At 33.4% G+C, this 15,810-nt stretch overlaps 4 protein-coding genes across 5 annotated transcripts; 3 read left to right on the top strand and 1 right to left on the bottom strand.

The window, feature by feature from the left end:
* The first annotated feature begins 8,042 nt into the window (after nucleotides 1-8,042).
* LOC106353450 (transcription factor TGA7-like) lies at nucleotides 8,043-10,364 on the top strand. 2 transcript variants are annotated; one of them, XM_013793212.3, is made up of 8 exons: nucleotides 8,043-8,300; nucleotides 8,393-8,574; nucleotides 8,666-8,761; nucleotides 8,854-8,913; nucleotides 9,082-9,159; nucleotides 9,256-9,582; nucleotides 9,669-9,899; nucleotides 9,988-10,364. In XM_013793212.3, exons 2-8 carry the CDS (start codon nucleotides 8,404-8,406, stop codon nucleotides 10,138-10,140), a joined length of 1,116 nt encoding a protein of 371 aa, XP_013648666.1. In that variant the 5' UTR covers nucleotides 8,043-8,300; nucleotides 8,393-8,403; the 3' UTR covers nucleotides 10,141-10,364. The 2 variants fall into 2 exon arrangements, with proteins under 2 accessions (XP_013648666.1, XP_013648665.1); XM_013793211.3 differs by having other exon boundaries at nucleotides 9,082-9,168.
* A 615-nt stretch (nucleotides 10,365-10,979) lies between these two features.
* On the top strand, nucleotides 10,980-12,409 carry LOC106353448 (uncharacterized J domain-containing protein C4H3.01). Its single transcript, XM_013793209.3, has 4 exons — nucleotides 10,980-11,347; nucleotides 11,498-11,572; nucleotides 11,723-12,000; nucleotides 12,073-12,409. The coding sequence occupies exons 1-4, from the start codon at nucleotides 11,098-11,100 to the stop codon at nucleotides 12,292-12,294; spliced, it is 825 nt and encodes a 274-aa protein (XP_013648663.2). The 5' UTR covers nucleotides 10,980-11,097; the 3' UTR covers nucleotides 12,295-12,409.
* Nucleotides 12,410-12,485: 76 nt separating this feature from the next.
* Nucleotides 12,486-13,877, bottom strand: LOC106353449 (60S ribosomal protein L30-2). The gene is made up of 5 exons (XM_013793210.3): nucleotides 13,647-13,877; nucleotides 13,458-13,563; nucleotides 13,260-13,361; nucleotides 12,785-12,853; nucleotides 12,486-12,659 (listed from the first exon to the last, which is right to left on the bottom strand). The coding sequence occupies exons 1-5, from the start codon at nucleotides 13,665-13,667 to the stop codon at nucleotides 12,619-12,621; spliced, it is 339 nt and encodes a 112-aa protein (XP_013648664.1). The 5' UTR covers nucleotides 13,668-13,877; the 3' UTR covers nucleotides 12,486-12,618.
* A 227-nt stretch (nucleotides 13,878-14,104) lies between these two features.
* LOC125576239 (60S ribosomal protein L4-1-like) lies at nucleotides 14,105-15,170 on the top strand. The gene is made up of 2 exons (XM_048735742.1): nucleotides 14,105-14,405; nucleotides 14,480-15,170. Exons 1-2 carry the CDS (start codon nucleotides 14,312-14,314, stop codon nucleotides 14,683-14,685), a joined length of 300 nt encoding a protein of 99 aa, XP_048591699.1. The 5' UTR covers nucleotides 14,105-14,311; the 3' UTR covers nucleotides 14,686-15,170.
* The last annotated feature ends 640 nt before the right edge of the window (nucleotides 15,171-15,810 follow it).

Below are 15,810 nucleotides of genomic sequence, written 5' to 3'. Positions count from 1 at the left end.
CTGCACTGTATTTCCTTAATACAAAAGCTACGTGATGAGTTTTACACCAAACCAAACTAAACATGTGTTGCCAAACCATGTCATTTTCCTATTCTTTCAACAATATTGGGCACTAAAAACTATGTATATCAGAAAATATATGTAATGGATGTTAGAAATATATCAGTATTTTCATCAACGACACTTCTGCCTTTCCTTTCCTTTTCTTTTCTTTTAGTCCACAACTCATATACGAAGACTTTTTAAAGTTAAATTTAGAATAAACCACTCATATCTGATATCAGAAGATATCATATAAGATATTTGTATTACTGACTAATCACTAGAGTTAAAAAAGTTAATTAAAACACTTATCCAAATACAATTTCGGTGTTCCGCAGAATACATTTAAAAATAGACTATTTTGCAGATCTCATTTAGGACAAATCACACATGTAATAGTTTAAAAGACACGAATATATATAAAAAATGAGGCAGACACTTTTAAAAGGTAAAGTAGTGGGTAAGATAAGAGAAACAAAATGAAAATAAATAAAGACTTTTTTAGTGGATGTTCAAAAGCATGAATAGTGATAAAAAATAAACTGAAAGTATATGAGGGAGGTTGGGAGAAGGACTCTTAGCGGCTGTGATTGGTCACTCACAGTTATATGGCTCTCAAAATACAAACAGCTAAAACAATAAGTTCTAGATTGGTCACAGATTCACGGCATTTGCAGCTGTTTTTTAGTGGCTGTGACTGGTCACAGACTCACAGCATTAGCAGATGTTTTTAGTTGTTCAGGAATTTTCTTCCTCTTTTCTATTTGCAGCCTCTTATTAGATTTTTAAATGTATAATCTATCTGTTCCAGTGTCATTAAGGTTTTTGAAAATTAATTAAAATATTAATTTCTGATTTATTCTAAGTACACATTGTTTTATTAGATTTTTATTGGATTTTATTAATTAATGAGTCAAAAATAAAAGTAAAACTGAAAAAAAAAGTGCACGGCACTTATAATAAAAATATTTTAAAAATTAAAATGACTTTTTGTATGGAACAGAAAATAAAATACTCTTAACTTTAAATAAACAACCAAAATATATGTTTGATTATCATTTACAAGTAAAGAAAATGAAACAATATAAAGAAACTATAAGGAAAAAGTAAAACATTTACTTTAAATATTCTCTTGTAGCAAGTTGATATATTTAATAAAATTTGGAGGGGGGGGTGGGCGGGTAAAGTTACATTTTCTCGAGCTTTACCGACCTAACAATGATGAAATTCTAAAATCTCACAAATTACTCTTGAATACCAAATGTACGAATCTTAAGCGAAATATTTGAAAAGTTGAAATGCAAAGAACACCTAGATTCCACTACATGGTTCAGTCTGAATCTTTATGTTTTGATGAACTTAATATGGAGCTCAACTCACTATCTATTCTTGCTTTCGATGAGCCAAAACCTTTTTATTTGATCTTTCTCCTCTATCTCTCTTGATACAATTGGTTCTGATACAAATAACAGAACAAAGCATAGACCAGATTACCTTTTAGATTGGACTCGTTACCGTCGGGATACTGAGATTTTATACTTGAGAGGTGATTTAAGTGGCCTGCTTGTTACAAAGGTCTGGCTATATTCTCATTGAAGAGTTGAAGTCTCTGATCTGAAATTTATATGTCCTGCAACGTTTTTGATGTCTGCTGCATGTTTCTTTCTATGACCAGGAGAACGCAATCACTCACGTTAACCAAGATATGGCATTATCGAATCGACTCACGTTGATAATTTAGGTTCTTATCTAGTGTTTTTGTCAAACTTGAAATATCACGCTTCACAACTGGCAAGCATCTGTTGAAAGTTCTTGTTTCTTCTTGAGGCACTCTTGGAATCTTGTTGTCCATATATAACTCATAAGCTGCAGTTGTGAACACATCCTTAACTTTATGCTAAAGAGTTTCCTCAGTCATGAAAGATTACACACACACACACACTTACATGCAATGTTTGGCAAAATATATTTGAGAGATATCTCATATGGAAGTTGGTTGATTAAATAGGATAAATAATCTACGTCATTTTGTCTGAGGGTTCTTATTATCTAGAATATGGCAACGAGATTTTTATTGGAACTCTCATCCGTCTTCGCCAAGGTAAACCATATTTTACATGGCAGGGATTGTTTGTTTGTTTGCAGCTATGATTATCCCCTTTTGATATCATCCCATATTCCCATGATTACTCCTTTGATGGGAAAAGTTCCTCGGGTAGAAATACAACCAATTTTGGTGTCACTTCTCTGAAATCAGATGGAAGTGTAGAAGAATACTATCATGACCTGGACGTACGTTGTCAACGTTTTCCTCTGCATCTTCTCATTCTGCTGAAACATTCAGAAATGTGCAGAGAGGGATTGCACATCTCATGCAAAGCATGGCTCATTTAACTGCGTATGGATACGTTTGCAAAGTTGTTGGCCACATTATTTTCACTCAAGGAAGTTCAGTCTGCTATTTGTCAAGGTAAATCTTGTATCTGAATTAAGACATTTCATACTTAGCTTGTTCTGACCGTTTCGAACGTGAACTCCTCAAGGTCTAGCACCTTGCCTAACAGTTCTCATATTCAGCCAAAGTCTGTATGAATTTTTTGTTTGTTTATTTCCGAGCTTACTAAAGTTGACTAACTATAACAACCTTAGCTTCAAAATAGATAGTATTATGTGGATTGTCCTTAATTTGTAGTGGAACACTAGCTACTTTAATGGAATTTAGTTAATACCATCCTCGTTCTTCACATCAACCTATATATGGTATTCAATCATCTTAACATATATTGATCATCTCCAGGTACACTAAATATAGTCGTATAAATTCATACTGATGTATTTATATTTTCTACCCAAAGATCCACCAAAAAAAGAAAAATCCATCTTTGCAGGAACCCAGATTGTCGATATGTGCATAAGGCATCCTCAATTCTAGGCATGCCCTGGAACAGACATAATTGGTGTCTTTTATCTAATTCTTGATACCTTCTGGCTTCTGCTGGAATTATTGTAACATCTATATACAAATAAGTATAGTAGCAATTTAGCGATGCTTTCATTATTTTTCTTTTAGAGCTAAGTGAGGTAAATATTTTTTTGGAAGTCACTCATCCACCTTATGGTGCTTGATGATACAACAATGAAAGGTCATATGTGCTCTTGTGACCTGAGAATATACTCCGGCTTGTTTGGTCATTAAAAGGAAAGGAAACCACCATAACAATTTAAGTAATATTTATACAATTTTTTCAGTCACTCAACAAAGAAAATCAGTCCCTTTTTCATACCACGCAATGGGAACAAAAGCAAATGTAAGAGCCCATCCACTTCCTTTACTTTTGAATTTTTCATAATTGTTGGAGAAATGAATATTGATTGATGTATATTTTCTTTTTGTAAGTGCTTCTCATGCGTAGACTGTTGTATGCGTTCTTTTGTTTATTAGTATATATACATATGTTTTTGTGTGTGTACATGTGTGTACGTAATCCTGATATTTTCACATATATATTTGCTTAGTTGTTCTTAACTTCTTATAGTTACATATAAATTAATGGTGAATCACAGAGCGTTAGATAATAATTTTGAGGGCGAGAATACTAAATTGAGCATTTTATTTATGTGAAACAGAAACCTAGACAAAAGACTGGAGCTGAATAATTTTGTAAAAAAAATTGTACTACTTAGGGTAAGAGATAGAACAATGTTCTAACTTTAAAAGCTTTAATACTTTTTAGGTTATGGAATGGAAAATATATATCAAGTAAATACCGATCATACCCCAATATCTAAAAGAATATGTCAGTTATTCATTTTCTTAATATGTTGTAGTTTATCAATTGGGAGACTCTGAATGATTAACAAATCATTTTATTAAAGATATACTATGTACATATTTATTATTTTAAAACTGAAGAAATGTTGTTATAAATTTGGAATATCATTTTAGGTTTGTGTAAATTTCAAAATTTTCCATAAGAGTTTAGTTATATGTAGTTGTATATCAAACCAACTTAACATAAGAGAATCTTATTTTATTCACTTTCGGCATGCGAAGAGAGTATCAGTCTCAGTTCACTTCAAATTCGAGTCTTTGAACGACATGCGGTTTATATCAAAGGAATTAGTATATAACTATGTCTATATATGCCTCCTTTAATATTATTTCTTATATGATATATTCCCCCCCCCCCCCCCCCCCCCCCCCCCCACACGTTTGTAAATCTGCAATAAATAGAGAATATAAGGGATTCTTCGTGAAGCAATAATACTAATATTCGAATCCGTTTTGATCGTTGGATGATCATTCGTCCACAAGAATCTCAGGGCATGATAGATATGCAATTTTGATTTGCTCAGTAGTACGATATATCTTTGATTCTTCTTCCTATGCGTAAAACTTAAAACCATATTCAGTTACAAAAAAAAACATCAAAACCATATTCTTAACTTGATTGTCTCCTAGTTTATTGTCTAACGACTATTATGTAATTTTTGTATAATTTTTTTTATCCAGAGAATTTCAGACCCTACGGTTTAGACTTAATTATAGTCTCTTGGACTATAGACAATTATTTTCAATGCATACGATCTTTGGTTTAAACCATCGAGTATGAGATTGCAATCCCATATCCCATAGAACCAGTGCCGTGCGAAGAGTTTCAGGGGCGTAAGGCAAATTTTAAAAATAAACTTATTTACAACTATAATGAAAACAATTTTGTAATATGATATATCGTTTTCACCAAATACACAAATCTAACCCTGTAAAAGAATAAGTTTATGTATATTAGTCTACTATGTGGAAAGGGTTTTTTAAAAATAAGCCTAAACCATAAGATTATAAATTTATTTTAAATTTTGGGGCCCTAAAAAAATTCATATTAATCGGAGGCCTAAGACGAATGCCTTTTTCAATACACTGTAGGCACGCCTCTAGAACTATACGAATCCAAAACTATATGAAACTAAGTACTTTAGGAAAAACTATCGTGCCCTTAATGTTAAGAATGTGAATAATTACTCTAATTTTTCAAGAGACGTGCAAGAAACTATCTCTGCTGCAGAATCTGTAAATATATGCAATTCGTATTAAAATTGAAAGTCTAAAGATAGATATTTCAGGTGTACTCGATAAGAATGTACATAATGAGAAAAAAGTACAGAGAAGATAACGGGAAAGCAATAAAATGTGTACCTTTGTGATCAAAAACGAAAAAGAGAAAAAGATGATGGCGAAAATAGTGGGAGATCGGTGTCTTCGTGATGAATTAAAGTAGAAATGTGTGTAGTGTACGTAACTTTTCTTATCATACTATCTTTTCCTTCCTCAAATATAACACGTAACAGGGATGTATTTAATGCATGCATAATAAACGAACGTAAAATGATGGCTAATTTAACAGATAATTTGCTCAGTACTAGTTTCGAAATCATGTTTGTATTGAGTCATGACCGGTTTGTAGATTATTTGAGAGATGAATAATTGTTATTTTATTTATTTTAGTAATAAATCATAAATTTTAACATTAAAGTAACAGTTGTATTCATTTCAGAAAGATAAAAGTTGTTATTTTTATAAATCAAAAAGAGTAGGATGTTGAATATCAAAACCATTATTGATATATAGTATGAGAGATTTCTATCTCATTCTTCTCACTTTTTTTACCTTTGTTAATTTAGTTTTAATAATTTAATTGTGAGATATTCCTTTAGATATCTATGGATGTCTTAACTAATTATCAGAGTCTGTCGATGATAAGTGAAAGGCCATGAAAAGCTTCTGTACAATACTGAATGAATCAAGCCAAAAATATATGATCTTTCTCGAAACCAATGGATTTTTCTGACATGATCATACAATAATGTTTTTCTTTTTTGTATTTTATTTGCTTATATCAGCGCACCGATTCATATTTATCTTATTATATGGATTGATAAATATTTACCGATACTCTTTAATAAAGTAAAACCAAGACATGAAACAAAGCTGGATAAAAGAAAAAAACGGACATGCTTGTCTTTGTTGAACACACAGATTTTGTTACACAAGTGGTGCCAAGCTAATTAAGATCCATGATTTAAAAATAAGTAAAAGTTTTAAAAATGTTATCTTTGTGTTTGGTAGGGCCATTAAAGCTCCAATTATTTGTCACTAAGTCAGGAAAGAAGACTAACCACAAAGATGCCACTGCATAAATAACCTTATGGACCACCCCAAAGTTGTAAAAAAACATTAGTGAAATACAATCAGAAGGAAAGAAATCTACACCTTTCTGTTAAAGAAGAAATCTACATCTTTGTTCCACCTATGGCTATATGAACCTAATTTATAGGGAAAAAGACATTGATTCTTTTGCATACCCACGAGCATGCATCTACACAAAAGGCGTGCATTTCGAATAGGCATTTCGAATAGGCATGGGCAAGGAGCGGATACCGGAAAATTCGTAGTATGCTCCGTTTTAGACGAATATCTACATTTATGATGTTTCGATCCGAACAATTTCAAATATCCGGGCTTCTGGATATCTAGATTTTTTTAAAATATTCACGGATTATTCAATTTGATCCGCCAATTATATTAAAAAGAAAAAATAATATATAACATTAAAATTAAATAAAAACTTTTAGAATATTAATTTAAAATAAATAAAAAATAATATCATACTAGCAAACTATCATTTTTAACAATTGTAAGAACATTTCAATATTAACAAGTCTAATAAGAAAACTTATATGTTAACATTTGACACAATATTAAAATTAAATTGGATATGTAATAACCAAATTTTTTTTTGAAAAACAACTTAAAACAAAAAAAAAACAAATTATATCATAAAATATGTATAGATATAATAGTTTGTAGAGTAACTTAGCCCAAAATACTAAAAGAAAGCACAAATTAGGGATCTGGCTAAACAGTAAAAAAATATGGGCTAAATTGTGATCCAGGTTGTGCCAAAAATACGGATAAGCTCTTTTGGAAAAAAATGATTATGCACATTTCATAAACGAAGGAGTGATTCGATAGGGGTATTGGAGTCTTTATAAATTATGCACCGTTCATAACAGTGGGAAATAGTATTTTTCTAAATTGGCGATAAGTTGTGTGTATAGAATGCAATTTCAGTAGTTTGTATATACAATTGCATTATATATCTATAAATATACAGATCTGATCGGATATCCGACTTTCTAAAAATAATATTTGTGATTTGCTTTGTTTTTTACGGATATCACATTTTGATATTTGCTTTGATTAGGAACTTAATAGATATCCTGAATTTTTGAATCGAATCAAAACGAATAACAGATCAGTTCAAATTTACCAGATAATTTTCTCAGCCCTAGTTTCGGAAATCATCTTTGTATTGAGTCCTGACCGGTTTGTAGATGATTTGAGAGATGAATAATTGTTATTTTATTTATTTAGTAATTAAATTATAAATTTGAACATTAAAGTAACAAATGAAAATGACAGAATAAAGTTAGTTTATTTCACGAATATAAATTTTTTTAAAAAAATTATTCATTTCAGAAAGATAAAAGCTTTTAATTTTTTTGTTATTAAATCTAAAGTAATTAAAATCTGTAAAAATTTCAAAACTTTTACTATTATTTTGGTGAAACGGAGAAAATATTTATATATGATCCCTAAAACATAATCCACTTTCTAAATTCCCAATTCTAGAATTCAGAAACGATGCAATAAATGCACAAACAGACCGAATAATTAACTGACCGAGCAACGTGTCGATTCCGGAGAGTATGGAACTCTACAAGAGTTTCCGGTTAATGACATCATGTCGTGCGTACTTCAGCGCACGATAAGGTCACCCTTCAGCTTTGCGAAAGACTCATCTTCTTTTACTTTTCCCCAGTGTTTTGTCGTTAAACGTTACATTGCTTTACAGATTAACTAATGTTATTTCTTTAAATAAATTGATTATTATCTTGGTTACTATTATTCTATAGCTGATGGACATAAATAAAGGAAAGAGAAAAGGCCAAGAAAGAAAAAAAAAAAATCCTTTTTATCATCTCTTCCCATGATGGAAACGCTTGACCTCTAAGTTTTTTTTTCTTTACTGCAAGTGTCCAAAGGAACTCCAAGAACTTTTCCTTCCTTTAGATTTTTTCTGTTGTCGGTCTGAAACAATATCTCTATTTGATCGATAGATTACTCAGAAATGCACTTCAAAGGTTTGTGTCAGTGACTAATGTAAGTTTGGTGCAAGCTATTGGATCTACAAGTGAAGGTGAGGCAAAAAATAGAAAAAAAACAATATTTGTTTCTCCTTTTATTTCTACTTGTGGATTAATATATAAATGTTTTTGGTTGATATGTTAGAGAATATAGAGATGATGAGTTCTACTTCTCCAACACAACTTGCATCTTTAAGAGACATGGGAATCTATGAACCGTTTCAACAAATGGTTTCTTGGGGGAATGTTTTCAAATCTGATATCAATGATCATAGTCCTAACACTGCTTCTTCCTCTGTTATTCAAGTGGATCACAACATCATCAAGGTTAATATATGTATACTTGTCTCAAAATTTATATTAATCTGAAGTACTGTTACTTGTATGTGTTTTTGCTAATGGTTTGAGTTGTGTGCAGGCGAGTTACCCTTCTTCTTCTCATAACCAGATCGAAGCAGAACCTTCTAGTAATGATCATCAGGAGGAGGATGATGATGGCAGGAATCATGATAAGGTTTGTAAAAAACATAATCAAGAATCCTTTTAAATAAAACAAAATATCGGTTTTTATAATAGTGATATCATTTTCTCATATGTTGCAAATAGATGAAACGGCGTTTAGCTCAGAACCGAGAAGCTGCTCGCAAAAGTCGCTTGAGAAAGAAGGTATAATCTTATAGGACTGCGAAAATCCTGATAAAAAATCATGAAACGAACCAAGTTGAAATCGATAATATTGAACTATTAAACATTTGAATACACAATGTTACAAGTTACAACAAATCTCATATAGTAAGTTATCTACTAGTACTAAAGTCTGTTTTGTTCCTTTAGGCTTATGTTCAACAGTTAGAAGAAAGTCGGTTAAAGTTATCGCAGTTAGAGCAAGAACTCGAAAAGGCTAAGCAGCAGGTGAGCAAGGTGACACACAAGACTGATCAAAACGTTTTCTTCTGTAATTTTTAATCGAAATCAATATGTTACTGACTCATTACTATTTTTTTAAAGGGAATTTACTCGTCAGGTTCGAGCTATGTAGGATCATCAGGGAGCATTAACTCTAGTATTGCTGCATTTGAGCTGGAATATTCACATTGGCTTGAAGAACAAAGCAGGAGGGTTAGCGAAATCCGAACTGCGCTTCAAGCTCATATAAGCGACATAGAACTCAAGATGCTTGTAGAGAGCTGCTTGAACCATTACGCAAACCTCTTCAGAATGAAAGCTGATGCAGCCAAAGCTGATGTTTTCTACTTGATATCGGGAATGTGGAGAACTTCCACAGAAAGATTCTTCCAATGGATAGGAGGTTTCCGTCCATCAGGTCTTTTAAATGTATAAACTCTCAAACTCCCAACACACTCTTAACTTCAAAAGCTAAGTTGACAAAATGTAATGTTCTAACTCCTTTTGTTTTGTAGGTTGTGATGCCGTATCTTCAGCCATTAACTGATCAGCAAATCTTGGAAGTGAGAAACCTCCAACAATCATCACAACAAGCAGAGGATGCTCTCTCTCAAGGGATAGATAAACTTCAGCAGAGTTTAGCTGACAACATAGTGATTGATGTGGTTATGGATTCCAATGATTACCCATCTCACATGGGTGCAGCTGTTGAGAATCTTCAAGCATTAGAAGGGTTTGTGAATCAAGTAAGTAAATAAAAAACAAAGTTAACGAAAGAAAGTACGTGTCCTTTCTATAACAAAAGATTCAAGAATCTGTTTATTTGATCAACAGGCGGATCATTTAAGGCAACAAACATTGCAGCAAATGGCAAAGATCTTGACGACAAGACAAGCAGCTCGCGGTTTGCTTTGTCTGGGAGAGTATCTTCATAGGCTGCGTGCTCTTAGCTCTCTATGGGCAGCTCGTCCACGAGAACACGCCTAAAAGGAAATTATGAAACACAAGTTTAAAGCTTGGTATGACGTCTAAGTAGAACGTTATGAAGTATCTCGCTCCATATGTTTTCAGACAAGAAGATGTAAATTTGAGTGGAAACTTTGTAATATATAATATTAGATACCAAAAAAATAAGTGTATGCTCGTTAGTGTAATATTATTTTATATGTTTGAAATTGAGCAATGTGATAATATGTATTACGGAATCTAAATTATAAGTATTGTGATCAGGGACATAAATGTGAGATGTACGAAAGAAAACAAGTGCACCAATTTTAATATGGTTGAAATCTGAGCAATGTGATTATGATGATGACCAAATGAACGAGTGGAACAATGAATTTCTCATTTTTTTTTTATAATTTACACCATTTACAAAGAATATTGGTTACTTACGATTCCTCTACATTCTTTAGTATTTAAAAAATAATAGATTACAATTATTCCTTTATCAAATTAGGAAAAAAATAGATTTTTCTCTTATTTTATTTCTCTTTATTCTTTTTCATTTTATTTTTTATATTTTTAATGGTTACTAATTAGAATATATATGTGTATTGATCTTCGTGTATTTGCTCGGTTATCAGTTTGGTTTCGGTTTCAATTTTATGTTTATAAAGATGTAGGATCAGCTCGTGGTATCCAAACCCGGAAAGAATTTTGGTTTTCGGTTTGGTTTATTGTTTCCTGATAAATATGTTTACCCAGTGTAATAATATTATAAGGTTGAAACTGAGTAAGTGAGAAAATATGAACAAAATCAAAATTAAAATATTGTTCAGGGGCTTATATGTGAAAGGGTATAATCATAATTAATTTTATTGCGTTTCTTCTCCACAAGATATTCCGGGGAAATTGATTACATTTCTTGTAATTTTCCGAGAAAATTCATTTGGGGAATTCGATTTTATATGAATTCTAGTTTCAGGGTCGGCGATTGAAGTGATGAGCAACCACCTGCGAGCTATCTGTAGACCACACACGGTGTTTGCTTCGATCGTGTGTTGTAGTAGAAACCAAACTCGATCACTCGTCAGGGTTTCGATTCAAAAGTTCAGCTTTAGAACTCGGGTCTCGAATTCGTTTCCGTTTAGGTCTAAAGATTCCAACTTTTGGTTTGGGGTGAGTCAGAGGAAGACTCTGGTCAGGGCAGCTTCGAGTTGGAGCGAAGAGAAGTCTCCTTACGATACTCTCGGTAAAAGCTTTCTCCTTTTAGCTTAAACTGCGCGTAGGAGCTGTATGTGCAGTGAATGATCATGTAAAACAGAGTCCTTTGTGTCTTGTGTTTTCATGTATTTTAATAGAGCTAAGATTTGGTTGTATGTTGTTTGGTTTTTGAGTGCAGAGTTGGAACGAGATGCAGAGGAGGAGCAGATTAAGGTGGCGTACAGACGATTAGCTAAGTACTATCATCCTGATGGTACTTCTCTACATCTTTAGAAGCTAAATCAAAGTCAAGATTACTAGTTTTAGAGCTTGGGGTTAGTTTAAGTGCTTGTGAGGAGTCACTTTATGTTCCAGAAGTTGTTTATTTTTATTGCATGAGTGATGAGTTGTGTTTTGTGTGTAGTTTATGATGGGAAAGGGACGCTTGAAGAAGGAGAGACGGCAGAAGGTAGATTCATCAAGATCCAGGCTGCATACGAGCTGCTCATGGACACTGAGAAGAGAAGACAGTATGATATGGATAACCGAGTGAATCCAATGAAGGCGTCACAAGCTTGGATGGAATGGCTGATGAAAAAGCGTAAAGCATTTGATCAGAGAGGCGACATGGCGGTTGCAGCTTGGGCTGAGCAACAACAGCTTGAGATTAACCTTCGTGCTCGTCGTCTTTCCCGTTCCAAGGTAAGAAGACTAACAAGTATTTATGAGACTTTTTCTTTTGCTCTGTGTTGAATCTTGGTGAACTTGGTAAAGGTGGATCCGGAAGAAGAGAGGAAGTTACTGGAGAAGGAGAAGAAAGCGTCAAGAGAGTTGTTTAACAGCACTCTAAAGCGACACACGCTGGTATTGAAGAAAAGAGACTTGATGCGGAAGAAAGCTGAGGATGATAAGAAGAAGCTCATCACTCAGCTGTTAGCAGCAGAAGGTCTCGAGCTTGATACTGAAGAAGAGGAGGAAGAAGAGACAGCCAAGTAAACATTTTGCAAAAGCTTCACCTTTTCTTATATCTCTACTCTCTCTCTTTCTGTGTCAACTTTACATGTAGATATTATATTTTATAATTACCAGAACTTTCATTCTCGGTTCAAAATTAAGTTTCTTGATAAGGAGAATGAAGTTTCTTGATACGTATTAATAGATAGAACAAAGAATTCGACACTCAGAAATGTCAAAAAAAATTATATTTTTCCTATCCGGTTCATAATGTAAAAGTAATGAAACACCAAACACAATATCCTTTGCTCATAAGATTTGCGAATATCCATGGAAGGTAGAGGGAAAACAAAATGGAAAATGGTATCACTGGTCACCAGGAATGCTCTTGATAATGTCAGAATCACCTAAAACCAGTCAAAAGACAAAATCATTAGTAAAGAGGATCAGATGAAGATCCATCCAAAACACGAAAAAAGAAGTTGGCATAGAATGTAGTTAACAAGAAGTCGGTTAGTTTTGTTCTTATTACCCGGATCAACGATGCTCAGACAAGAAACACGGAAGTACTTCCCACAAGCTGTTCCCAAATCAACGTTGTCTGAAACCAAAGATGAACAAAGTCAAGCAAAAGTGATACTAGAAGAAAATAATGGATGAATCAGCCTAATTAAAAAAAAAGAAGTTTTCTTGAAACATGAATCAAAATTAATACTCCTCTACTTACTTTCATAATATGATTTAATCAGAGGATCAATGATGCAAAATACAAGACTATCATACTACAGTACAAAACCAAAACCTAGAATGTGGATTATACAGACAGAACAGCCAGTTATGTAACTTGATTTAATGATGCAACTTCTGCAACTTGTAATAAACCCATTACAGATACACCAATAGTCAACAAAACATACTACTATAAGTTAACAAAACATACTACATTCTTCCTCTACCTAGGATCAACACTATAAAAGCTGATTGTTTAGAAGAAGAAATGAACTCACTTCCATTGTAGTGGTGAACACCAACTTTAGCGAGCATAGCGTAGTACTCAATCTCCGATCTTCTCAACGGTGGGCAGTTCGAGGAGATGAGAATTAGCTTCCCTGCGAACATAAAAACAAACCAGAATCAATCAACAGCTAAAGAAGCTACAATATATTGAGATATATATATGCACACCAAGTGTTCGATGAAATTACCTTTGGAGCCACGGAGAGACTTAAGGACGGACTTGTAACCAAGAGTGTATTTACCACTCTTCATCACAAGAGCCAACCTACTGTTGATTCCCTCGTGTGACTTCTTCTGCAAACTCAAACACACAGAAACATTGTTTGAGATGACCAAAAAAGAACAAAACTTTGATAAGAAAGAGAACGTAAACGCACCGTTTTCTTGGCCGTCACCATTTTCGCAGAGAGATAGAGAATTAGAGATAGACAACTGTCCTGTCCTGGATCTGTGCGGCGGAGGAGAGATCGAGAGAGAAGACGAAGCACGATGCTTGGTAAACGTTTTATATTCTATCAAATGTTTTTAGGGTTTTTGCTCTTTCTATATGTTTGTGTAATTGCAATTATGCCCTTACTTTTCTGTACATTTGTAAATTTAGATTTTGATTCTAGCCTGTCAACTTTTGAAATTTAGTTTATATCCCCAATCCTTCGGTTAAGGAGGAGAATAGTTAGACCATCATTAGTCTCAGTGTCTTAAATGAAGTTCTTAGAGCATGATTATAGGGGTTTCTTAAGAGGGGTTTTAGTGGTAAAGAAGGATTTAATTAAATCAAAACAAAATAAAAAAGCTGTTACCGATCCTTAAGGAAGGATTTTTGAGATCGATTATTAAGAAAGGTTTTACCCCACGTGTCAGCTTCTCATTGCAAATGCATTTATTTTTATTTTTTTTCTTTTCTCTTTTTCTTTTCTGTTCTTTTGTTTCTCTCGTCGAAAACGAAGGAGGCTGAAGGTGGGAGAAAGAGGTGAATCAGAATCCGACGATTAGATAGCGTGAGAAGAGAGGAGAACGACGGAGGAGTTTGGAGGAAGCTACAATGGGAATCTCAAAGAAATCGTCAAACGTTTGTACTTCCCTATCTTCCTCACGTCGTGAAGCGCTGCAAATTGACTTGGCACGGGCGCTTTCTCGTGAGATTCCTTCACCCTCCTTCGATTATTCTCCTGTTTTTGAGCATAAAGCTTATTCCTTTTTCTGATTCAAGAGGTGCATAGTGCGGTGAAGCCGATTAAGAAGGATGCAAAGAGGTCTGTGATGAAGAAGAATCTTTTGAAGAATTTGAATGTGATGTTGAAGTTGAACCCGTATGCAAAGACGGCGAAGCGAATGTCTTTGTTGGCTGAGGCACAGAGGGTTAAGGCTAAGAAGGAGAAGCTCACTTTTGTAGTCTACTCTTCTGTATATTGTTGATATAAAGGGTGTCATGTTCTCATTTTTTTTCAGGTGAAGAAGAGTGAAAAGTCATCAGTCACAGACTTGTGTAGGTCAAGAAGAGTGTAAAGTCATCTTCTGTATATCAGTCACGGACTTTTGTTCAGTTCTTGTTCTGTATTTTAGTAATCACTTGTCTTGAAACAAGATTCTCTGATATCTTTCTCTTCTCATTCACCGTCTCGGTTTGATCAGTCTCCACCTCATAAGCACCATTATTGTTGTTGTTAGAACCACCAACACCACCACCATGCTGCTTCCTCTTGGACCGAGCACGCCGGTTCTGAAACCAGTTGTAGACGTTTTGCTCAGCGATCTGGCCGTGTTGTCTAAGCTCTTCGGTTATGTCTTTGATCTTTTGTTGTTTGTAAGCAAAGTGTATTTAGAAACTTGTATAAATGAAAATGTATTGTCAAGTTCACAAACATTAATCTTCCTTCTCAAGTTCACAAACGTTCTTCTTCCTTCTCAGGTCCATCTTAAACATTCTTCTTCTTTCTCAAAATAGTTATCTCAAGATCAAACGTTCCATCTCAAGATCAAACGTTCTTTTTACTTCTCAAATAATTATCTAAACACAACATCAAACATTTCATCTCAAGCTTTATGAATAATTTTCATCAAACATTTTTTTTAAGAACTTTTAGTTAAGAAACTCCCATTGGACCACTCAAAATAGAAGTTTCTTAACAAAAGTTTTTAAGTTACATTTATTACTAAAAAAATCATTAAGAACCCCATTAAGGGTTTTAGAGATAATCATGGTCTTAGATTCAGATAAAAAACGGTTCTTATTTTTTTAGATTTTAACTAAAAAAGTTAAGAATTATCTCTTAAATAAGAGATATAAAAACCATCTTTTTGCTGAAAGGTGTAAAAGAAAAACAAAAAAATATCAAATCATAAGTTAAGAACACATGCTAAGAGATTGGGGTTAATCATGCTCTTAGACCATGATTAATCCTAATCTCTTAACTAGGGTTTTTAGCTTCGGCTAAGAGACGGTTCTTAGTTTTTCTTAGATTTTAACTAAGAAAAGCTAAGAGTCGTCTTTTAACCGAAAAGTTTTTTTTTTAAACAAAAAAACAAAAAAATATCAAATCA

The sequence above is a fragment of the Brassica napus genome, chromosome A7 (genome assembly GCF_020379485.1).
Source record: "Brassica napus cultivar Da-Ae chromosome A7, Da-Ae, whole genome shotgun sequence".
NCBI lineage: Eukaryota > Viridiplantae > Streptophyta > Magnoliopsida > Brassicales > Brassicaceae > Brassica > Brassica napus.
This window is presented reverse-complemented; position numbering and strand designations above follow the sequence as displayed.

Coding starts and splice junctions, on each gene's coding strand:
- LOC106353450 (XM_013793211.3), top strand. CDS start 8,404: ATGATGAGTTCTACTTCTCCAACACAACTTGCATCTTTAAGAGACATG. Junction 8,762..8,853: donor ATGGCAGGAATCATGATAAG/GTTTGTAAAAAA, acceptor TGTTGCAAATAG/ATGAAACGGCGTTTAGCTCA. Junction 9,583..9,668: donor GTCCATCAGGTCTTTTAAAT/GTATAAACTCTC, acceptor TTTGTTTTGTAG/GTTGTGATGCCGTATCTTCA.
- LOC106353448 (XM_013793209.3), top strand. CDS start 11,098: ATGAGCAACCACCTGCGAGCTATCTGTAGACCACACACGGTGTTTGCT. Junction 11,348..11,497: donor GTCTCCTTACGATACTCTCG/GTAAAAGCTTTC, acceptor TTTTGAGTGCAG/AGTTGGAACGAGATGCAGAG. Junction 11,573..11,722: donor TAAGTACTATCATCCTGATG/GTACTTCTCTAC, acceptor TTTTGTGTGTAG/TTTATGATGGGAAAGGGACG.
- LOC106353449 (XM_013793210.3), bottom strand. CDS start 13,667: ATGGTGACGGCCAAGAAAACG. Junction 13,564..13,646: donor TGGTGACGGCCAAGAAAACG/GTGCGTTTACGT, acceptor TTGAGTTTGCAG/AAGAAGTCACACGAGGGAAT. Junction 12,660..12,784: donor TCTGAGCATCGTTGATCCGG/GTAATAAGAACA, acceptor GACTGGTTTTAG/GTGATTCTGACATTATCAAG.
- LOC125576239 (XM_048735742.1), top strand. CDS start 14,312: ATGGGAATCTCAAAGAAATCGTCAAACGTTTGTACTTCCCTATCTTCC. Junction 14,406..14,479: donor CTTGGCACGGGCGCTTTCTC/GTGAGATTCCTT, acceptor TTCTGATTCAAG/AGGTGCATAGTGCGGTGAAG.